The 23,088-nt window shown below is 32.1% G+C and overlaps 1 protein-coding gene across 4 annotated transcripts in view; it reads right to left on the bottom strand.

Annotated features, from left to right (window-relative positions):
* Positions 1-21,543, bottom strand: part of LOC124539261 (flocculation protein FLO11) — a 218,334-nt gene extending 196,791 nt beyond the window's left edge. For 3 of the 4 annotated variants that reach the window (XM_047116581.1, XM_047116582.1, XM_047116584.1), the window contains exon 1: positions 20,979-21,542. In XM_047116581.1, the coding sequence (XP_046972537.1) occupies positions 20,979-21,050 (72 nt within the window). In that variant the 5' untranslated portion in view covers positions 21,051-21,542. Of the gene's footprint in view, positions 1-20,978 lie in introns of all 4 variants that reach the window. The other variant, XM_047116583.1, reaches the window with a different exon arrangement.
* Between the last annotated feature and the right edge of the window lie 1,545 nt (positions 21,544-23,088).

The raw sequence follows: 23,088 nt of genomic DNA, 5'->3' as shown, positions 1-23,088 counted from the left end.
TCTCCGTTTTCTATCCAAACATATCACAGATATGTGAAACATTGGTAAAATACAATCATTATGCAAAGATCTACAAATTTGCCTTGCTGCGTTGATCATCCAATCTACAAGCTACAAATTGATTTGAACAAATGTTTGAACGATGGCCATTTATTGACCCGGACAATGACATTGGGTTTTAATACGCTACTTGTATACGAGAATCATTACCGAGCTCACACACCATACGTTTGACTTTCATAAACATAATGGGCCGAGAAAAGAAACTTTCTACACGTTTACTATTAATTGCCATGCAAAATATTCAAGAATATAAAATTAAAAAACAACGTAATCAAAACCCTGTATTGTTATTCTTAACCTTGTATTTTTTTTTCGAGTAGACAGAAACCAGACCAAGACAAACGCACCATATGGCAACTCGGTAGCTGCTATAGCATAATTCATTAAAATTTATATTAATATTATACATGTGAAAGTAACTCTGTCTGCCTGTCTGTCGGTCGCTCTTTCACGACCAAACCGCTGGACCGAATTTCATGAAATTTTATATGAAGCAAACATGAACCAAGAAAGGACATAGGCTACTTTTTCTGCCTAACATGGCAAGCGAAGCCGCGGGCGTCTACTAGTATTATATAAACACTTAGAGACTTAATACTGATTAGAAAATATATACAAAACAAAAGTAAAAGAACATTTTACAAAAATTGAAAAATATTAAAAAAGAAAAAGAAAACTGACGAGAAAATAATCATAAAAATAGACAAATTAAAAACAAGGATGCAGCGAACACAAGAGCGAAAGGTTTCCATCCATTCACTCTCACGTATGGCGCTTTGTCTACGACGCTAGATTTCCGCTGCGAGTGGCTCTTGATCTCGTCAAGAGTCTGAAAGTAGCACTCTTCAAAAATAAGCCATGTACATATTTTTTTTTAAATGTCTGTTTGTCTGACGTCCGCGTGAGGCTGAAATGTTGCAATGGGAGTTGGAGTTGTGTTCATGTTTACTTTGCGAAAATATTCCTAATTAACATCACATATCATTTTGTTATTTTTAAGGAATAATACAAATTTACAATAGAACCAAATGTTTGTTGAAGAGTATTACAATCAAAAGTAATCTTATAATACATGGTCTTTGAGAGACGAAGAAAGATATATTATATGACGAAACAATAACGGAATATTCAAGCCGAGCATAAAATGTACTTTAATTGATTGAAATTTTGAAGAAGACAATAATTTTGAATTGAAGATTGAAATGAAATTCAATCGTATTATACTCGATATAAATATTCGATAATACGATTATCGAGTATATGAATGTGGCATTGCAATATAATTGGATTATTTATTAATTTCCAACTGAATTTCGCAATAAATAGACATAAAACAAAACAAATGTAAAACCAAGGTAATAAAATTAGTAGAAAAAACGATATTACATTATATATATATATGTTAATGTTAAAGTTGCCGGTTGCAGTTATATATACATACATACAAACAACAGCTATATAGATATGTATCTAATTAAAGCAAATAAATTCACTTGTCTTTAGTTCATTCACATTTGTGTGAAGTGTTATAATTGCTGTAATCTTTTAAGTTCTTTTATTTTAGTCCACATCATATTGTTTCATTATTTTTGGACTCATGTATGTATATTATGTTACACTAAAATCGTAAGTATACTGGGTCACGATCGTTCTATGGTTCGAATACGTGTATATTTATCTCTATATTAGACCGCAAGATTGCGTGTTTAAGTCCGGACAAGCATCACTGAAATTTCATCGCAATCATTTATGTGCTCAATTTGTGTTTTAAAGTATGTATGTATGTGTTAAATTGGAGCAAAATGATGAAATGAGCTTTAAACATTCTCCTTAAAAGGGGAAGAGGCCTTCAGTGGTACATTACAGGGAATCACTTAAAATACTATTGGATATACATACTATAAACTATCGAAACAAAAGTACCATAGCTTAGTCGGGGATCGAAGAAAATGTATACGAAATCAGAAGCTTAGATAGAACGTCGCACTAAAAAAAAAAAAAAACGTCATTCTACTTCATTAGTGTGCGTGTTACTTAGTGGTCAATCGTATTTTTCGAAGCATTCTGAAATATGACAGTTTATCTAGACATATAAATAATCAAAGGTCGGGAGACATCTACTTGGATTCGGTTCGACGATGAACCAGTCGACTGTCGGAAACCCCACGCATTGAAACACTTGTCCTATGACATCTGGCAAACTAACTACAGATTATATAATGATAAATATCAAACACTTCATTCCGAGTATGCGTTGTGCCCACTTTGAAATGGACAAAAGAAACATCGAATTGCCACTAAAGTAAAAAGCGCTTTAATGAGAGGGTTTGACAGCTCACCCTTTACACCACTTAGGGCTCGTTGAATACAGCTCTCAGACAAGTTAAGATACTTTACTTTGACGGCGACCAAACAATAGGTTCTTTACTTCATCCCTTTGTTTTAAAATACAACCATAAGAAAGATTGTACCGGTATTTTTGGATATAACATTTTGTTTTAATATATATATTTTTGTATAAAACTAGTTGTCGCCCGCCGTTTCGCTCGCAAAATATCTATGTCCTTGAATTTGAAGCTTGCTTTGTACCAAGTTTCATTAAATTCTGTTTAGTAGTTGGACCGTGAATGAGTATCAGAGTTACTTACGTATTAATAATATAAATATAGATTATAAAAACATAACAATTGATACAGCGCACACTATCCAAGTAAATGTAGGGGTAAGAATCGTTCCATCTGTCATAAGAGCGCACATCACAGGAACACCGTAAAAATTACGATGACGAACAAACATGATCTTTCAACTTTAAGATAATATTCACAAGGAGAACTTACTATGGAAGTTTACGTGTTCAGAGGTCAAGGTCAACTTGCGTGCGATGTTTGACAGCAAAATTACCATTTCGAAGACATCGAAAGCGATTTGTTTTGAACGTTTGTTTTGTTTTGTTTCCACGATTACGCTTGAGCTCTTTGAAATTAAAGCCCAAAATTACGACACTTGCATACATTATAGTAAAAATAACAAAAGAATAAATGAATGAATGAGAGAAAGGTGATATGTCACATTTTGTAAGATAAATAATTTTGAGTCATAATACCTTCATTTATGACAGAAAATTATTTTTCTATACGGCAGGCTTTTGCTACCTTAATTAATGGAAGTCTCTGCAAACCAAATTGTTGCGAACCCACACTTAAGATGCACATATATCCATCAACATATCAGATTCATGATACGAGATCGTCTTGCCAGATTCCATCTAACGCAGTAATGTAATGTGAATAACGTATCTCTTAGGAGATATATTACCAAATAGCACAAGACTTAATCCTAAACCTATCCGATGGGACTGCTATTCGATACTCGACCAAAACTTTTATGTTCTTCTTGACAAAAAAATTCCATCACTTTTTTCACGTAAAGTAAATCACAGCAATTACTCTAAAATTTACTTAATTTTTTTTAGTTACTTTAAGTTAAGTTAAGTTTACTGTTACAAAGTTAACACTTACATACACGACCTTGATATAAATATATTCAAATACTAAACGTGTGGACGTCATACTGAATAATGTATTAATCGCTGGAAAGAATATTGATTCGTATATGGTAAGCCTTTTGGTATAGAAAAATAAATACTAATACACAATGAGAATGGTCTGTCTGTTTGATTACATTTTATAACGTCATTTTTAACTTCAAAAAATTGAGATTAATTGATATCATCAGATAATCTGGGGCTAAACAGCAATACTTAATAGTGTTCCGTTTGAAGGGCGAATGAGCAAAAGGGTGTAAATGCAGGCACAAGGAATTTAACAACCGATGTTGGTGGCGCATTAACGATGCTTGGAAGGATTAATATTTATAACGGTTCCAATATGTGCGTGAGTCAATAATCACTTAGCACTAGATGCCTCATTTTCTTCTAGATGTGTACCAACATTTAAAAATATGATTAAAGTGTGTTTGTTATATATCAGGATCTGCAAAGATATAAATTTTCTTACGTTCATTTTTTTAATCTAGCTACTGTTTCTTCGCCATAGACCGTGGAATAAATATATGGGTATGGGTGGTACCAATATTATTTTAGCATACATTATACATGACAAAGACGCAAACACTACATAGCACATAATGTCTTGTATATATTAATGATTGCGGCGCCATTTATATACTTAAAGCATAATGAGGTTCTCAATTGTAATATCCAGTGTGACATCAGCATATTCTTATATAGATCCAAGATATCGAAATCCAAGATTTCCGAAAATAAGGCGATATGGTTATGCCATAAACATAACGACAAAAAATACTTTGTCCAATTGGGCGCTTACGACTTTGTAATGTAATGAAATGCTAAGCTAAGCGTGTTATTAAAGTGACCATTATGTTCTAAAATATAGCGAGATCCCCCAATGATAAGAACTTAGAAGACATGTATTTTAACCTAAGCATACGAGTTTAAATGGATCAGCGTCACTGAAATTTCATATGTTACATTTATGTTTATAAATTAAGGCTATAAAGATTTAAAAGAGAAAATAAATGTTACATAATATATATTTTTTAAAATATGCGTAACATTTTAATTATCATAAAAAGAGATCCTATGAACATGACTTGCTCTTTTAAAACCTACATTTTCTTTTTGTCTGTGATAGTTCGAACAGCTCTGCCCGACACGGTCAAATTTATAAAGGGTTCAGCTGCGAAGTAAAGCGCCTTGACTAAAAATGTGTAAATAAGGAGTAATAGTACAAGAGCCAGTGATCAGCAGACTTTTTTTATGGTATAGGGTGGCGGACGAGCATATGGGCTACCTGATGATAAGTGGTCACCATCACCCATAGACAATGACTCTTTAAGAGATATTAACTATTCCTTAGATCGTCAATGTGCCACCAACCTTGGGAACTAAGATGTTATGTCCCTTGTGCCTGTAGTTACACTGGCTCACTCACCCTTCAAACCGGAACACAACAATACTGAGTTACTGTTATTTGGCGGTAAAAGAACTGGTGAGTGAGTGGTACCTACCCAGACGGGCTTGCAAAAAGCCCTACCACCAAGAAGCTTACTTTATAGTAGCAAGCTCCATATTACTGCCAGGTATACTGCTTCACCTGCTATTGATAAAATGGAACCTCCATTTCACACACACATACATAAAGGTTTCTTCAGGATGTTTTTAAAACATAAATAATATTTGAAATAATTTTATCATATTAATTCGGTAATAAAATATCGATAAATAATAAAATTTTAACAAGATATATTTATTGTTAACTAGTAATTATTTATTATTCACAACTATATTTTAATTTATTGCATCCGATCTTGTCTAATTATTTCAGTTAGGTCGGTTGATAATTACATTACCTTCACACATATTTATATATAATTAAAAACATTTAAAATTAATGTAAAGTGATATTGAATTGCATATTGCAACATACATAACATTTCATTAGAAGTAAATTTACACTTTATGAGAAAACGAAAACGGACAAAAAGTGGTGGTAAATCACCTCAGCAAATAACAAAAAAACAGTGGTTTTGTTTAACTGGTTAGGCATTTTTGTGTGTGAAGTACTTACTACCAACAGCCTTTACAGCGTCACCGTATTTTCGGGCGAGTACTAACGCCCTCAGCCCTGACGTTGAGCGCTGAGCTCGGATTTAAAGATCGTCCAGAGGGTAACTCCTATGAGATCGCACCTCGGCTCAGAACGAAGTCAGTGAGGTGGTTAGGCATATGAATTCACTCCATCTAATATTAATAGACATTTAAGTCCAAACGGGAAGACGTCTAGTACAACCATCTCAGCCTGTGAATTGACTCGTTTGAAGGAACCCAAGTTATAAGCAGAAGTTATCACGTGTGCTGGTAGATAAGTCAATTCTTTCGCAGAGCGATAAAGAAGAGTTAAATGTTACAGACCGGATAATATTATACATTAGGTAGTGTAACTGTCTAGAGGCTTCCGCATCGGCTTGGAGCCCGTAGACATTCACAATTAGGAATTAAGACTTCTATACAAAATTGCATTTTTGTAGACAAGATATATTTTAAGAAGATAGAAAGGTCAAAATGGTTCAGCGACTTAACGGCTATTGCCATGGACATGGCTATTTAGGCCCTCGTTAGTTAGTTACTACTGAACTTAATGTAAAACTACCACCAGCTTAAATACAGTAAGCAAGAAGAGAATTAATAAACATTCTTTTCCACCAAATTAAATAGGTATGTTAATTAAATATAATTAAATTATTATATTCTATATATAGAAACGATTTCTAATTCCACACTGTTTATCATACGCATAATCTTATTCAATAGAAGTATCAAATAATGAACTTTATTTATCAACGTATATATACATTACATCTAACTTTAATAATACGTGGTAGATTCGGATTCTAAGAACCTCATGTTATTTTCTATATCTCTGAAATTTTTTGCACAAATTTATATGATCATTGACAAAGCGTAACAAACAAATAAACAAACTCACTTTCACATTCATAATATTAGTTAAAAAAAACTCAGTCAGTCAGTCAGTGCAGCAAAATGTTGTGACGTTTGGCAGAATGACTATTACGTTTGTCAAGATTATTGCGTGTTAATAAGAAAAAACATGTTGACAATATAGCAACTGTTTTTGACTGTCAGAATTGTCATACATAAGTCTATACATATAATATAATCGGAGTGTCTCTTTGTCATATTAAAATAGCCCTTTTTTATTTAATGCATACATATGTATTTATACACGGTACATATACCAAAATATATTTTTTTTAATTTTTGTCGTGTACTGTACGTCTGTTTGTTCCAGCCAATCTCTGGAACGGCTGGACCGATTTTGACAGGACTTTCACTGGCAGATAACTAATATAATAGGGAGTCATTAGGCTACAATAATTTTTTTTCTCTTATATGTATAGTATTAATTAAAATTGAATTATTTCTCTCATGATGAATATTCGTAAATAAATTTTATGTTGGCGTGTCGTGTGATTTGAGAATTTGTTTTGTTATTACACTCCGACATCAGGCATTCTATAATCCATTCCAATGGCAGTAGGAGTGAATATAAACAAATCATTGATTTATTTATTACATTCGATTTGCCGATTGCTCTGCATTCTTGATTAATATTTATGACCTGACAATAAAATCCATTTTAATTTTACTTATAAAATTTCGACAAAAACTTCGCAGACATACAAAACGCTCGACCAATGACGTAATGTTGATTCAAGGTCAAAGTTGTTTATTTATAAATGTAAATAAACAACTCTTCCTGCAATTTCAATGAACAGCAAGGAATGTTCTTAACGCTTTCATTTATATTTTTACACCTAACAATTTTTATCCTTTTTATGTAAATTAAAAAATTACATCTATAATAATTGTTTGAATGATTGAAATTTAACTGCCTGTCAATTGCGTTTTACAGTGTTGAAAAAGTTTGGGGTTCCACACCCGTCGGTATATGAGTGAAGAATTAAAGGGTGAATCCGGGTTCCGCACGAACATACTTTGCAACATGTCTTGCGTAGTTGGGTAGTCATCCACTATGGTCAAAGTCAGCCAGGACGAAACCACATGTCATTGGGATAATGCAATAATTTAAAATTCTATTTAAGGTTCCCCATCATTCATAATAACATTTCATGTACAGTACGACACAGCTTCGGCAAACTTCGTAAAACCGAATACTGCCGATTTATATATCCAATAGAAATAGCTCCCAATCGCACCATTCGACGCTATTCGTCGCTATAGATTCTCACGTCAGGTCAACCCGCGATAACAAGTGCATGTAAATCGACATGTCAAATTGACGAATATATTAATTAGGTCATATGATAATACGAGTTAAGATATTAAAGATCATGTTCACATAAGAAATAAATATTGATAATTTGGGATAGCGTACTTCATTGAAGTTGTGTCGTACTTTATCTACCTATGAACGTATATGAACGTATAATAAAACAATATAATCAAATCAGTGCCAAGTGCCATCGTTAAAAACTTCACGCTTTCTGATCCAATTAAAAAATTAGAATAGCTGTAATGCTGTTAAACGTAAATAATAGTTGGGTACATTTTATTACGTTTGTATAAATAAATTAAGGCAATCCAATCCCGTGGATAAGGGATTGAATTGAAAAAAAATGTTGCAATCAAATGTCACATACAAAAAGCTTCAGAAGAAAATTCGACCGCGAAATTATATTCCCATTGTACCCAAGAATATATGATACTTCTCGTATGCTTCATTACTGAAGGTCGTGCTCGTCCTCGAATAAATATTGGACATCATCACATACATTACTCTGATCCCAATGTAAGTAGCTAAAGCACTTGTATTATGGAAAATCAGAAGTAACGACGGTACCACAAACCCCCACAACCCAAAACAACATAGAAACTAATGAACTTTTTCTACGTAGACTCGGCTGGGAATCGAACTCGGGACCTCAGAGTGGCGTATCCATGAAAACCGGTGTACCCAATACTACTCGACCACGGAGGTCTCCTATATACGATAAGAGTCACGAAAATCTGTATTTCGTGCTGAATATCACAAACAAAAAAGTCTACGCTAGTTGAAAATCCATCTAGCAGTGTTAAGTTAAAGCAAATTGAAAAAAATGACAATAATAAGTAACATAGAGTTTCAACAAGTATCATTGAATGCTTTTTTTTATTGTATTGCTTATGGTAAGCAATAAACTACCAAATTACCATTGGCTTGAGCTAGATCCTTCCGTTGTAATCAATTGGTTTTAACTAAACATTGTTAAAGTAACTTTCAACACACATTGACCTTAATTTTTTAGGCTGCGCTTGTGTTTTTTTGATATATTTTAACATTCATCGATTCATTACTCAAACATATTTAGTTCAAGTTTCAATATTTTTTTTCGTAATTCCTGAACAAAACTTCATAAAAATAATAAAATATTGATTATCTCAATTACTTTTACCATTAAAACATTTAACAAAATTCATTTCACATATTTTGAAATTATATACAGACGAATATTGACAATTACGTATTGAAAAACTACACAAAAATAATTACAACAATTATGTATGACCTTGAAACGTTCGCCAAATTAATAACACCTGTACAAAAAGTCATATTGAACAAACATTACTCCTAAGGATTAAATGTACATATATAATATAGCATTTAAATCGTTTATCAATCAAATAAAATGTTACTCATGAACATCAATCAAATTATGTATTTATATCTATTGTCTATGATATGTGATATTGCACACATAGGTTTTATATTTGTTTTAATTTTTTTATAAAAGCTGGCGAGCAAATGAGCCACCGCTTGGATGGAAACCTTTCACACTTGCCCTGTAAAAGAAAAACCTTCTAACGTCTTCAATGCTAAAAACGGGATTTAAGACATTACGTCCCTCGAGTACAGCAGAATTGTATACTTCACGTTCAAACTGATACATGGTACAACATATGTGACAATTGAATTGAATGACGACTGGTCAGGTACCTACTATCCAGAACGATGTCGGTCACGTGGTCAATCTGAAAGGACTCTAACCTACTATAAATAAATAAATAAATATGAGACAACATCACATACATTACTCTGATCCCAATGTAAGTAGCTGAAGCAATTGTGTTATGAACAATCAGAAGTAACAAGTAAGACAACATAGAAAACTTATGGTAACCTACATCGACTCGGCTGGGAATCGAACCCGGGACCTCAGAGTGGCATAACCATGAAAACCGGTGTACACACCACTCGACCATGGAGGTCGTCTACTACAAATTCAATTCAAAGACTTGTTATAAATCCGGTACCAATTACTTTACGTACTCGCCGAGAGACAGGAGCGTTAACACTAATAACTTCCGAACCTATTGAGTTTGTAACCTTTATACTAACAATCCAAGGCATCGAGGCCTTAGTAACCGGACACACACACTAAACCAAATAAAGGTTACTATATAATGAAACACACACTCACATAAATATGTAAGCCACTTTCGACGTGTGAAACATCGTTTACTGAAAAAAAAATGATAAATACAAAACGCAACATTACATAATACTTGTATGCTGTGACGTGTAACCCTAACCTCAGTACGAAAATCGATAGTCACCCTCAAATACATTGCACCCTAAACACGGGTCGTTTGACCGATTATTTTACAAAATGCAGGCGTATCTTTAGGGTATCCTAGCAATTGAAACCCTACGTTCCAGTCTCCCTCCTTAAAGACAATTTGGAGCTTATTACTTTATAGCCAAGTGCCATGTACTTGGCTATAAAGTAATAAGCTCCAAATTTTTTAATTATTAAGGCTTGTCGCATAAGCTTCGACTACTCGCACGAACCAAATACCACATCCTGGTTGTCACATGTTACTCTTGTACGAGTAATACTGATGTCCGGTTACTGTATTCAAGGAACGATTTTCCTTATACAATTAATGAGTTTATGATCGATAGCACACCTTGGGAATGAAACGATCGCCTCCTGACTATTTCATCTCATATTAAATTGATTATTTATATAATATATGAGACAAACAAAAAAAAAACCCGCTGAGTTTGTTTCGCCGGTTCTTCTCAGGTAAGGTTATTTTCTTTTTCGAACCGGTGGTAGTGTTTCAATTGACCATCAATAAGACAGTGTAATGCTTCTATATTGAATAAAGTTATTTGAGTTTGAGTTTACAGTTGATGGTATTCATCGAGGCTTCTACGAGACAAAATTTAATAACCCAATAACAAAATAATGTTTCGTTTCGAAGTCGCACGAAGTATAGAGGTTGTAAGTGACGTACAAACACGACTTCAACTTTACTGGTAACTCAAAAATCGATCAGTTGCTGATGTTTAATACAGATTCGTCTATGAAATAACATGCCACTAATGTCCAAGAACACATAAGTTTATATACTATAGAGGTTCTACTGTATACAATAATTCAATTCATTTCACCAAAATGCTTTATAACATAGTGATTATTATATTTCATAGAATTTAAGGTATTAATATTTTTCAGAATTGTTTTAGTGGTAATTTTAGATAAACCAATGATGCTGTTAATGAATAATGAATGATATCCTTTTTAACTTTTGATACATCGCCGATGCGAACATAGAAACTGTTATTTTAATCTTAATATTTAAGTTTGATTCAATTATTCTTATTTATATTTATGGTATAGTCACACTAAGATTTGCCAATTATATTTTTCATTGAAATGTCTCTATTCAATGCTATATGTTGGATAACGCTGAGTCAGTACGAAATCGAGTGGTCTGTGATGTCATCGACCGATATAGGCATTATACACCTACCACACTATGGTAACTTATTTATAAAGTTCAAGTTACTGAGATCAGAGATGACATCGTCTCTTAAAATATGTCCTATGGGCATAACTAGGTGTTCCGAGCGATTTCATACGCGTATAACGTCAGTGATCCGCCCTCGAGGGTTGTTCATTGAGTGATGTCTTAATCGTTCTTGCTTAATGGGTTACCTAAAGCAAAACTAGTAGATCCTGAAGTTAAGGCGTAGCAGATATAGTATCCAATTAGACGATTTAATAAATTTATGCACGTAAATGAATACATACTTTCGATTCGATATGAGATCATAATTTAAAAAATCATAAGGAAATTAAGCATAATTGATTTAACTAAGCCATCATAAACACTTACAAACTTGTATTTATCCATACTCGAATCAAGTTTATTGTATTTGAATCATGTACATAGTTATGACTTAAAAAAAAATACAGTACTTACATGATGTTTGACATAGACTATTAATTATAATAATTAGAACATTTAGAGGAAACACGCATCAAAACGGGGCGGGCGTAACACCTCATGTCGATTTTAATCATTTCACTATACATATACAGATACTGATACAAGTTCTTACAAAAATACCGACGCGATATTTATACACATTACTATTGTTCTCAGATTTATAAACTCTTAAATCAAATAAAATTATAATGTATATGTATATAATTATGGAAGTCTCTATAGATTAAGTAATGTTTACGGTAGTAAAGTAAAAATCGCGAAATCAAAGCGGTCCTTTACCTCTTACTATAACACTCTGCACTGGTGTAGGCAATATATACATTTATCATAAAAAGATAATATTCAATCTGTCGTGGTCATACCAAACTTTCCCTATATCCAATATCCATGAACAGTGACCAAAACTTATAATAGGTAACAATGAATAATAGGCTGCATACAATGCCTTAATAAAAAACGAATATGTGCATCGCAGAGCAAAAATGGGCCACAGAGTAATGAAACCGACCGTATTCTTCCGCATTTCTTAATCTCCCATTGTACAATATATCTGCTTGGTTTGCTGAGTCGTTAAAAAAGTACGATTTTATCTGATATTAATACTGCATCATGATATTAATAAGATTAAAAAAGACACTCCCCTTTATAGATTTCCTTAGGTGTATAGATACTCACTTCGCTGAAATAATTAAAAAAAATATAATTTCTTTTATTTTCATATTTAGGTAGCAGCTGGCCTACCTACTTGATGGTTAGTGGTCACCACTGTCAATGACATTGGTATTTTTATAGTAGTATAATTATTCCATAGAAATGCGCCACCAAACTTTTCAACTGCGATATTATATACGTGTATTCACTCACTCAAGCCTCAAACCGGTACAAAACAATACTAACTCATGCTGTTTGTCGGTAAAATATATGAAGAATCGGTGGTACCCAACCGAGCTTGCATAAAACCATACCACCAAGTTCAGTTGAAAAAAATTGAAAATAGGTCCGAGAGGAAGAGGATTTCTTTTAGCAAATAGCTTACAATACAATAGTTATTCGTAGTTTTAGTTTTCAAAAGTTACATGACAATATAAATGTGTTCACGAATGTTCTATTTTCATAAAAAAAAAATATAACTTCCACCTTGCGCAAAGTTTACAATAGAGGTTGAACACCCTTGTTTATTTACATAACGTATACGGAACCGTACCACCGAAAACACGAACCAAACAAGCGCTAAAAATAAAATCACGAATCGAAACAGCTGTTATTGATAGATTACAGTTATTAACTTTTGATAATCGTGTAATTCTATATCCATTACTTTAGTTAGCAAGATATTTATCTCGTTCTATCACACAGACTTCGTTTCGTTAGACAGAGATGCAATGAGTAAAGATTTAGGTAAATTTTCGAACAACATGAATCTTAAACTTAACATATCTTCAAAGGAATGTTAATAAAGATTTATGCGTTTCCCGCCGAAAACGCTAGACGAGAGAGAAGTTACAGAGAATAATGCTATTTTTATATAAAAATTGGTACACAAAAAACATTTAAGACGTCGATACATATTTCATTCTCATTACGTATTTATATACAAAGTTTTCCTGATTTTTAATACCTAGTAGAAATTGTAAATTGGCCAAAATAATCGAAATAGCTCAGATAATCTTTTGCCAGTAGCTCTGAATTAACTCTTGTTGATTTAGTTCTTACTATTTGGATACAGTGAAGTCCACATCGTTAGGAATCTAAGGTATCAGATGATGCCACAAATTATCCACCAACTATAAGCTGATCCACATTTGTACTTAAACAAAAAAACAAAATATAATAGAAATTTATCACGTGCCAAGCCGGGACAAGTTCTAGTATTTTCTAAACGCTCCACAGTCATAACAAAAACAGTCACCAGGTGTTACTTATAAGACGACGATTTACATACGTCTGAGAATGACCCGATCAACGTAGCCTGGTCCCGAAATGTAGACACAAATATAAATTTTCACGGAGGAGGTTTTTATACATTTTACTATAAAAAAAGGCGCGGTTAATACCTGTTGACTTCCAAGCAGGATACATTAATTTAAATAATTGTATTTAACTAACATGACTTTGTATTTTTTAAATTTTAAAAAAGAGTAACTCCTGCGTTTCTTGCCGGTTCTTCTCGGTAGAATTTACTTTCCGAACCGGTGGTAGTTTCACTTAATTGTAAAATGACGATTCAAAAGTGCTTGTAAAAGACTACTCGAATATAGTTTATTTTGATTTGATTTGACTCGCCTCATTTTAATACTATTTCATATACTTTGTCCAATACATAACCAGCAACATTATTTTCACCGATAGTGAAAATCGATAAGTGAAAATTTAAAGTACGAGCGTTGTGTTCATTGGTTTGAAACTATTTATTTTATTTCGCACATGATCGAGCTAACTGTAATGTCGGAGTTTATGTCACCGACCCGTTCTTGTACCGTTAAAAAGGGAATATGCTTCGGTCACATGGTGTTCGAGAACGAGCAATGACATTTTAAAAGTAAAACAAAAGTATAAGATTTTGAATTAACATGGTTATGTTTATTATTAAAGTTATTATTATCTACGAAAGTCTTGTTCACGAGACTGATTTGACTCGTGAACATACGTAGACAATGTCGAAACGTCGAACTCCACCGAACAAAAAAAGAGCATGGTAAATATCCCGAAATCAATAAATTTAATAATAAAACAAAAGTATTATATAAACTCCTTTAAACTACCTAATTTATGCATATTTTTGAAGAGTTGCCCTGAAGCGTTCGAATCGTTTTAATAGATGATCTTTTTAATTTGTTCGTCCAATTCGACCAGAATCATAATTTAAATTTTAAAATGTGTCTTATTGATTGCTCATTTGTCTTTTCCTATTAGATATTTTGTCGTATAAGTTGGCAAGGCAATTGTATTCCCTACTGAAAGTACTGTAAAATATTATTATGTAATAGAAATTATATGATTATCCCATTACATTGAAAAAATCCAAATTTTTTTATTAACAATCAATATCAGCAATTCTAAATCGGTTCAAACCAGTTATATTTTACAGTGTAATGTGACCAAATTAACAGACACCTGATGGTCACCGTCGCCCAAAGACATCTGCAATACACGGCGTGTTAGGGAAGCGCCATGCATTGTCGATCTCAAATAACCGTGTGTTCTAGCAACACGATGTAATTTATCCAGAACACATTTACCCGTCCTGTATTTGCACGTTTGAAATTTGCCTCTACGTAATACGTTTATAATGAGACAAATATACTTAAAGATGTTTTTTTCACGAGCCATATTACTTACAATTGGATGAAAGGTTTAGGAACCCATTAATCCTCATTTTTAGATTACAAACAATGAATTTAAAACAAATGAGCACTTAAATAAAATTTATTATAATATACCTTTCAATTCTTACATAGTAACTGAAGAATTCTCATTGGAAACTTTGATAACAGGGTTGACTAAGCAAACATTTTAAATAACCGTCAAAATGCTAATTAACCGAAGACGATTAGATATATTTAACCGGTTCGTGTTATATGGAACAGGTCGATTATTTACGTAACAACTTAAATTAAAACTAAATATTCTACATACAGTAATAATTACAGTAATTGCATATTTAAGTTACCGCGTTAAAACTCTTGGAATAGAATAATTTATATAATTTTAGGCTATAATTCTAGGCTTCATAGTAATTTTCTCGACGAGAACAATTTCATACATATATGGAACTCATGAAAAGTCAGTGATGTTCGCAAGGATTTAACCCAGCAATCCTCGCTTAAGATTTTCGTTTCGCTCTCTTGACTTATGATTTTACTGTGTAATATATTATCATGTTAATTTCATACCGGCTTACTTAGACTACTCGTATATAACGACTTTACTGGTCATTAGTTCAAATGCGTTTATGACCTTATGATTTACTTAGTTACCATCCTATATTAAGATAGGAGAAGGCAGGAAAATTATAAATGTCCAAATTTGCTTATTAAAACCTTCTTTATATAAATCAAAAAAAAACATTGGGATTTAGCATCACGACGCGGTTTATATTTGTATGGTGTATGAAAATATCTAGTACCTTGTCATATATTTAGTATATATTAAACACAAAATTCCATATCCGCCTTGTATAGATCGGACGAATCAAAATTATACCAAAAACTTCATCGTACTAGTTAACGAGAAATATACTTCTACAACATATATTTTTTTAAAGTCACGTAATTTTTCTTATTACATTAGAACCGGTGTAAAATAACAAAATCGTTATTGACAATAGCAAATGCGTGAAATACAGCGTAATACGTTGCTTTTAGTGTGATAAATAGACCGTGACACGCCAATATTGTATCCCGTAATACTTCGTTAATTTTTCCACTGTATTAAGGGCAAGACGATATCGTCTGTAATATAATCTGTGTAAATTTAAAAACCTATTCTAATCAAAATAAACAAAAACCTTAAATTGACGTATATGCCATTTACTAATAGCTCAGAGTTTATAATGAATATATCCTTATTTATAATACAATACCATTACATTTCAATATTTATATCTTCTTTTATTTTACGTCCAGAGTTCCGATAAAATTTTCGACGATGTTAAATACGCCATTTCTTCGCAAATACATGATGAATATCATATTCATAAATTAATCAAGTCTTCGACCAATGATATCACACTAATTCACTGTCAAATATTGTTTATTTACTTTTTATCGTCTTGTGGTTGGAATAGACTATAAACACTTATATTATTTATGAATTTCTACAAAAAAGAAGTTTCAATCATGATGTATCTTAATTACAATTGTGTATTATAGTTAAAACTTATTTGAGGGCGATTAGTATCGTTTCGAAGTCAAACTTGCAACATGTACAATGTTACTAAAGCAAAAAGCGCCACACGAACCTTTCTACAATTCTATAGACATTTAAATTGTAAACGAAATCAACATATTGTTAGTTATAAAGCGCTTTTGCAATACGCTGCAATAGTGGTATCTAAATAATGATATATCTTTTGGCTTTCAGTTGTTGCCACTCAGGGCATAGGTCATTTCATTAATGCCAGGAAAGAGATTAATCGTTGCGGTAGTGAATACAAAATCAATTAAATATCGAACACAAATACACATTATGTACTGAGTTCATAATTAAGTGCTTCAATATACAGCTTCTAATTGGAAGTACAAACATGCAAGCACTTAAAAAAAACACAATCGAATAATATAAAGATACTTTAAAGGCACGGACAACACGATGTTAACTTAAGTTTAGTTGTTTATTAATATAATATCTTTATTTATAATACAACACTATTCCGTTAACGTACATACTTAATTTTATTTTTAACTAGCAACACGCCCCGGCTTCACACGGGTCCAAAACTGATACTTAATATACCTACTACAAAATTTGTTTATTTACGACATCACATTAGAAACTTCTAAAATTATCAGTGTTTCTTTACTATATTGTCTATGTATTATATATAAACCTTCCATTCTATCTATTAAAAACCACATCAAAATCCGTTGCGTAATTTTAAAGATACTAAGCATACATAGGGGCATACAACGGTAAGCAACTTTGTTCTATACTATGTAATTATAATGATAGAAATTCGCCTTAAATGTTTCACGAGTTACAAGACATCGTGTAATTTATAAAGACAATCAAAGCATCGAATGAATCCTAATGAATCCCAAAAGGTTTGCCCTTTCGTTTCATTAATTACTTTTATATACATACAATGTACAATATTTATTTTAGTTACGAAAATTTCGCTAATAATTCTTATTACATTATTTTTACAATTAATCCACATTAAACCAATCCTTATTTTAATTATTCTTATTCTGGTTAACGGTACCTACCCAGGGTCTTGCACAAAGCCCTACCACCAAGTAAAACAAACGATTCCGATGTCCTTTTGATCGAATTCGGTCATAGCACGCATTTTCGTAAGAGAATTGCCAAATTTCATATTAACATGTACAATTTTGTTCACTAAGACGGACGCAATCTCATAATCCAATGGCTATCCAAACCAGAATCATGAAGAGATTTTAAAAATCTTAATACTTTTCATTCACCCCACTCAGTTATTTGATATAAAACTTATAATTCACTAGCACGAAATCGCCATAGTATTTGGTCCTGTATGAAAATGCTTTAAAAACTTGTATACAACACCAAGGAGGTATTTCCGAAATAGTAAAAAAATAGCATTATATGTTTGACCTTGGGGTACAAGTTTGCATCTTAATCTTTTCAACAAAATCTATTCAATGGTGTACTCATGAAAACATTAGAAATAGTCAGATAGAGTTACTATTCATTTATAATATTAGTACAGATGCCTAAGATCAAACAATAAGTCTGATCTCATCCTACTCAATTATAACTATTCATTATGTTCCTATAAATTCCTATTTGTATTCAACATATTATATGTGATGCATATTGATACTATTGCTTTTGTATGTGCGTAATATAATTAATTATATTAAACTAAAGGGTCTATGTTTTGTATTCATTCGCCCAGTTTTTTAAAGTCTACCTGATCAAAGAACTTCTAAATGGTACTCCTTCTTGCAATGACGTGACAACTATCTGCCATATCATACAATTGTGTAAACGGGTTTAAATAACAACAAAATTTACAATTTCCAATGGACAGTTATCTAAACAAATTCAATGCAAAACAATGGATAAAATATAAGATTTTAAATTAACATGGTTATTTTTATTATTAAAGTTATTATTATCTACAAATGTCTCGTGAACAAGACATTCGTAATGTCGAAATATCGAGCTTCACCGAAAAAAAAAAGCATGGTAAATATTCCGAAATTAATAAATTCAATAATGGATCAAATAATATATAAAGATTATTTACTCAGTATCAAAAATATTAAACGATGACTAATTTGTATTAAATCTATACTCAACCTAAAATAGTATAAAAATATATGAAAGCTATATATCGGTCAAGGGTAAATATTATTCGGCGTTACAACCTGAAATTCCGAGGCGACCTTGGTTTTCATCTCACAGGCACGCTGACCGTTGGGTCACCTCCACCATCTGTCGGTTACGCCTCGGCCATTCATGCACACCTACTCATCTAGCAAAAATCAGAGTTCGTGATCACTCACTGTGTGAATGTGGCCTTGACGAAGGCTCTGCAACCCATATCCTGTTCCTTTGCCCTAAACTTCTCCGTCCCATTTATGACATCCTCCCTCCTAAAGTCCCTCGCCCTATAAATGTTGAATGTTTGTTGACGTTTGTGTTTAGTCCATTTTGTTCAATCTTATGTAAATATATCAAATTTAATAAAATTAAGTTGTGAATAGTCCAATTTTTCATATTTTATTACATATGTAGTTTAGAATACTAACAAAATTTTTTTTTTTTTTTTTAATTACCCTATTATTAACTCTTAATGTTTGTGTTGTTCTAGGTTAAGGATTAACAAGGAAATTAATACTACTATTCTTGACTTTAAAATTCAATTGAGTCTAGTGTCTCAACCGCACCGATCAATCTCATTCGTGTCTTCTCCATCCTACGTGACATTGGCGAAATAATCTGTGCCCTGCCGGCACAACTAAAAGCCATTAAACTAAGAATTGAATTGAATTGAAAGCTATATATCTAGTTTACAAGATAATCAAATTAAAGAATTTAGACCAATTAAAAAATAACACTGAATGCCTCTGAATTAATAATTGCACCATCAAATTCCTTCAATTAAAGAGACTTTTAAACAGGTTTTAGTCATGTGCAAATTGATACTGGATTGGTTCTAGAACATATGATGGTACCTATTCTAGATGAGCTTGCATGAAGTCTGAACACAAATTTAAAATTATTTAAATAAACATTCACAGTTTATGTTCATTTCGGAGTAAGAGGTCCAAAAATAAAAATGTGAAACCCTACATTAAATTCATTAGCAAACAAATTGTGTTAATTAGTTTCTTGGGTGTGTAAATAAACTATTATTATTATTAGAATTTCCAAGTTGTTATACTGTAACTTTTGGCAGATTTATTTATTCTTGAAATATGTCAACAATATTTTGTATATTGTTCCTTACCATTGAGTAATTTAATCAACACTTGAGGCTTTTTTTATTAAATTGCAAAATAGAAAGATGATGTAAGTTTTAAAACATTAAAAATTTTATTGAGATGATTACTTTTAGAGTGCTTATTTAAGCTATACTACCTTTTTCAATGATACTACTTGAGGATCATCAGGATAAAAAAATCAGGCAACCAGTTATCTCCATGTGATTTTAGTTACCTTAGTAATTTATAAACAGATAAAAAATATATATCTCTATATAATATATATTGTTTCTCATTAAATATTGTGTTTCAAGTTCTTATATCTTCTCTCATAAAATATTAAACTTACACTTTTAATTAAAGTTTTTACTTGCATACATTTTTTGTTATTATCAATGAATATTTTGGTGGTTAAATTTTTATGAATTTTTTGGAAGTGTTTTCAGTGTCACACATATAACAATAACTGGGTCCTTATATTATTATGTGTGATCTAGATTTGTTTTTTTAAACACCAGGCATTTTAGTAAAAAAAATTTTTAAACTTACTTTAAACAAATAGAAATTAGTTTGGAAAATATTGAAGATAAAGCTGTTTTAAATACTAAATAATTGCTATCAATAATAGGATTATTCATTCATTAATTAAGAGTATTTATTCCCATCAAGAATATTTTATGTTGATTGCCTTAATTCACGTAGTATGCATTATCTTTTATAAACGTAATAAATTGCATACACTACCGATTCGCTATATGCGTAACCGTGTTAAGTGAAAAATTACAGCAGTTTTCTTTAACTAAGCTAGAGATAAAAATACTTCGTTCAATTTGAGCGACTTTAAAGTGCGCTTAAAAAATGTGGACCGACAAGTGGCGGTCTAGAAAACTGTGACGAATAATATAAATTCTATGACCTACCTTCATATCCGAAACGATTTGTTGATATAAGTTCCACAGGGGGGAACAATCCTTCTCTGTGGTCCCCTCCATTGTCTAAATAAACACAAACTGGACACAATAACACAAGAAACACGGTCAAGCACAGAAGTTCACATCGCACAATGCCCTGTACACACTATAATGATTATACGGTAACTGTTGCATTTTTGTTGTAATAACAATAATTAGCATGCACCCGTTTAAGTACTACCTACATTTCACTTTTTTCAAAGGCACTAGACAATGCTTAAAATATGGAATGTAATAAATCAATATTTATAAACAAAAATCCTCCATTGAAGCAAGACAAGGGAAGAAAAGACTTTGTTTTAATAAAACTTCACTTAAAGTAGTAGTAGTAAAATTACAATAAATAAAACCGAATCTAATTTATTCTTTTTCATTCAAAAAAAGCCATAAGAGACTCGTTTTAAAACATAAAACACGAACAATATTTTTCCTAACCCGCACTTCTGTTCAGTAACATCGGAGCGGCAAGCCGATAGACACAATCAGTTTGTTTGCAAAGAGAATTGCAGTTTGCTTGGCTCAATTTTGTGAAATGTTGCTACTCTTTATTGTTCTAATGCTGCCATATATAATATTAAATTACCAACAACAAAAAGTATATTATACGTAAAATAATAAATCCAAACAACAAACCATAGATGATTTTTTACCTGTAGAAGGCAATTCCACGAATAGCAAATTTATCGGCTTACATAAAATTCTAATCGTAACCGCGACTGGTAAATCATGACATTTTACAATTAAGTATTACGAAATTTATAGTGTGTCACTGCTTACTACGGTTACTTTAAAATCCTACGTTTAGTAATTACAAATGTACCAATTTTGGCAAGTAATATTAGGTATTTATATTAAATAAAATTTTATGTACACACAGTTCAAGTGGTAAGACATTGCATTTATGTTTTAGCATAGCTTCTGAAAACAATTATAAATTGTTATGTACTTATAAGTAATAATAGAGCGCATTAAAGAATTATAAATATATTACTTTAACAATGTTTTTAAACTACAGTGTTTAGACAGTGTAACCTTTAATCCGATGTTCCGTCCCAAATGATCGTAGATGCCCATCGACACCAATGAGGATTACCAACTCCAAGGGCACAGCCAAGCTGATACCTGGTGGTTAATACAGTTCTTAAGCCGCGCTTAAAGAAGGACATTTTGTAGCTCAGATGAAACAACGAAGAGCGAGGATCATTCTATAATTTGGAAGTGTGATAAATAATCGACCTCTGGCAATAAAAGGTGCTGGATGTCCAAAGTTTCAATTCATAATTTACTCGAAACGCTTCCCTTGGAAGAGCTGGTAGAATACAGAAATTTCTACTTAGTGGTAACGACTCCAACCTAACAGTTAGACTGAGATCATCGACAACATGGACCGCTCGATCAGCACTTGGACCTATTTTAGACCTATGCTAGACCTCAGCTTTCTTGACATTGTGTTAGTGTGTTCTAGTGTCTTCTGCATTAAAATTGTCTACATTGACAATCTCAGTTCTGTCTGAGAGTTACAGGGGTAACCTTCAGGAAGAACCATCTTTACCAATATCCTTATTCCATGATCCATGATGATGATGACTTTTAATGAAAAGTACTGTTGTCAAAATTATTGGCACACAGCATGGACTATGATTTTTGACGTAATTCGCAAAATTAGTTCGGAATATATTATATTTTTTTTAAATAAGTAACATTACATTGTGTTAGCTTCTTCAAGAGTCTTCTGCATTAAAAATGTCTACACCGACACTCTCAGTTCTGTCTGAGAGTTACAGGGGTAACCTTCAGGAAGAACTCTCTTTACCAATATCCTGTTTACATGATCCATGATGATAATGACTTTTAATGAAAAGTACTGTTGTCAAAATTATTGGCACACAGCATGGACTATGATTGTTGACGTAATTCGCAAAATTAGTACGGAATATATATATTTTTTATTAAGTAATGTTAATTTAATAAAAAAGAATAATAAAAGAAAAACACCAAGATGTTAGTTGCTTAATGCTTACCGAATTGGAAACGATAAGAGAATAGTGGCAACACATTT

The sequence above is a fragment of the Vanessa cardui genome, chromosome 22 (genome assembly GCF_905220365.1).
Source record: "Vanessa cardui chromosome 22, ilVanCard2.1, whole genome shotgun sequence".
Taxonomy (NCBI): domain Eukaryota; kingdom Metazoa; phylum Arthropoda; class Insecta; order Lepidoptera; family Nymphalidae; genus Vanessa; species Vanessa cardui.
Note: the sequence above shows the minus strand (reverse complement) of the source record. Positions and strands in the feature narration are given on the sequence as shown.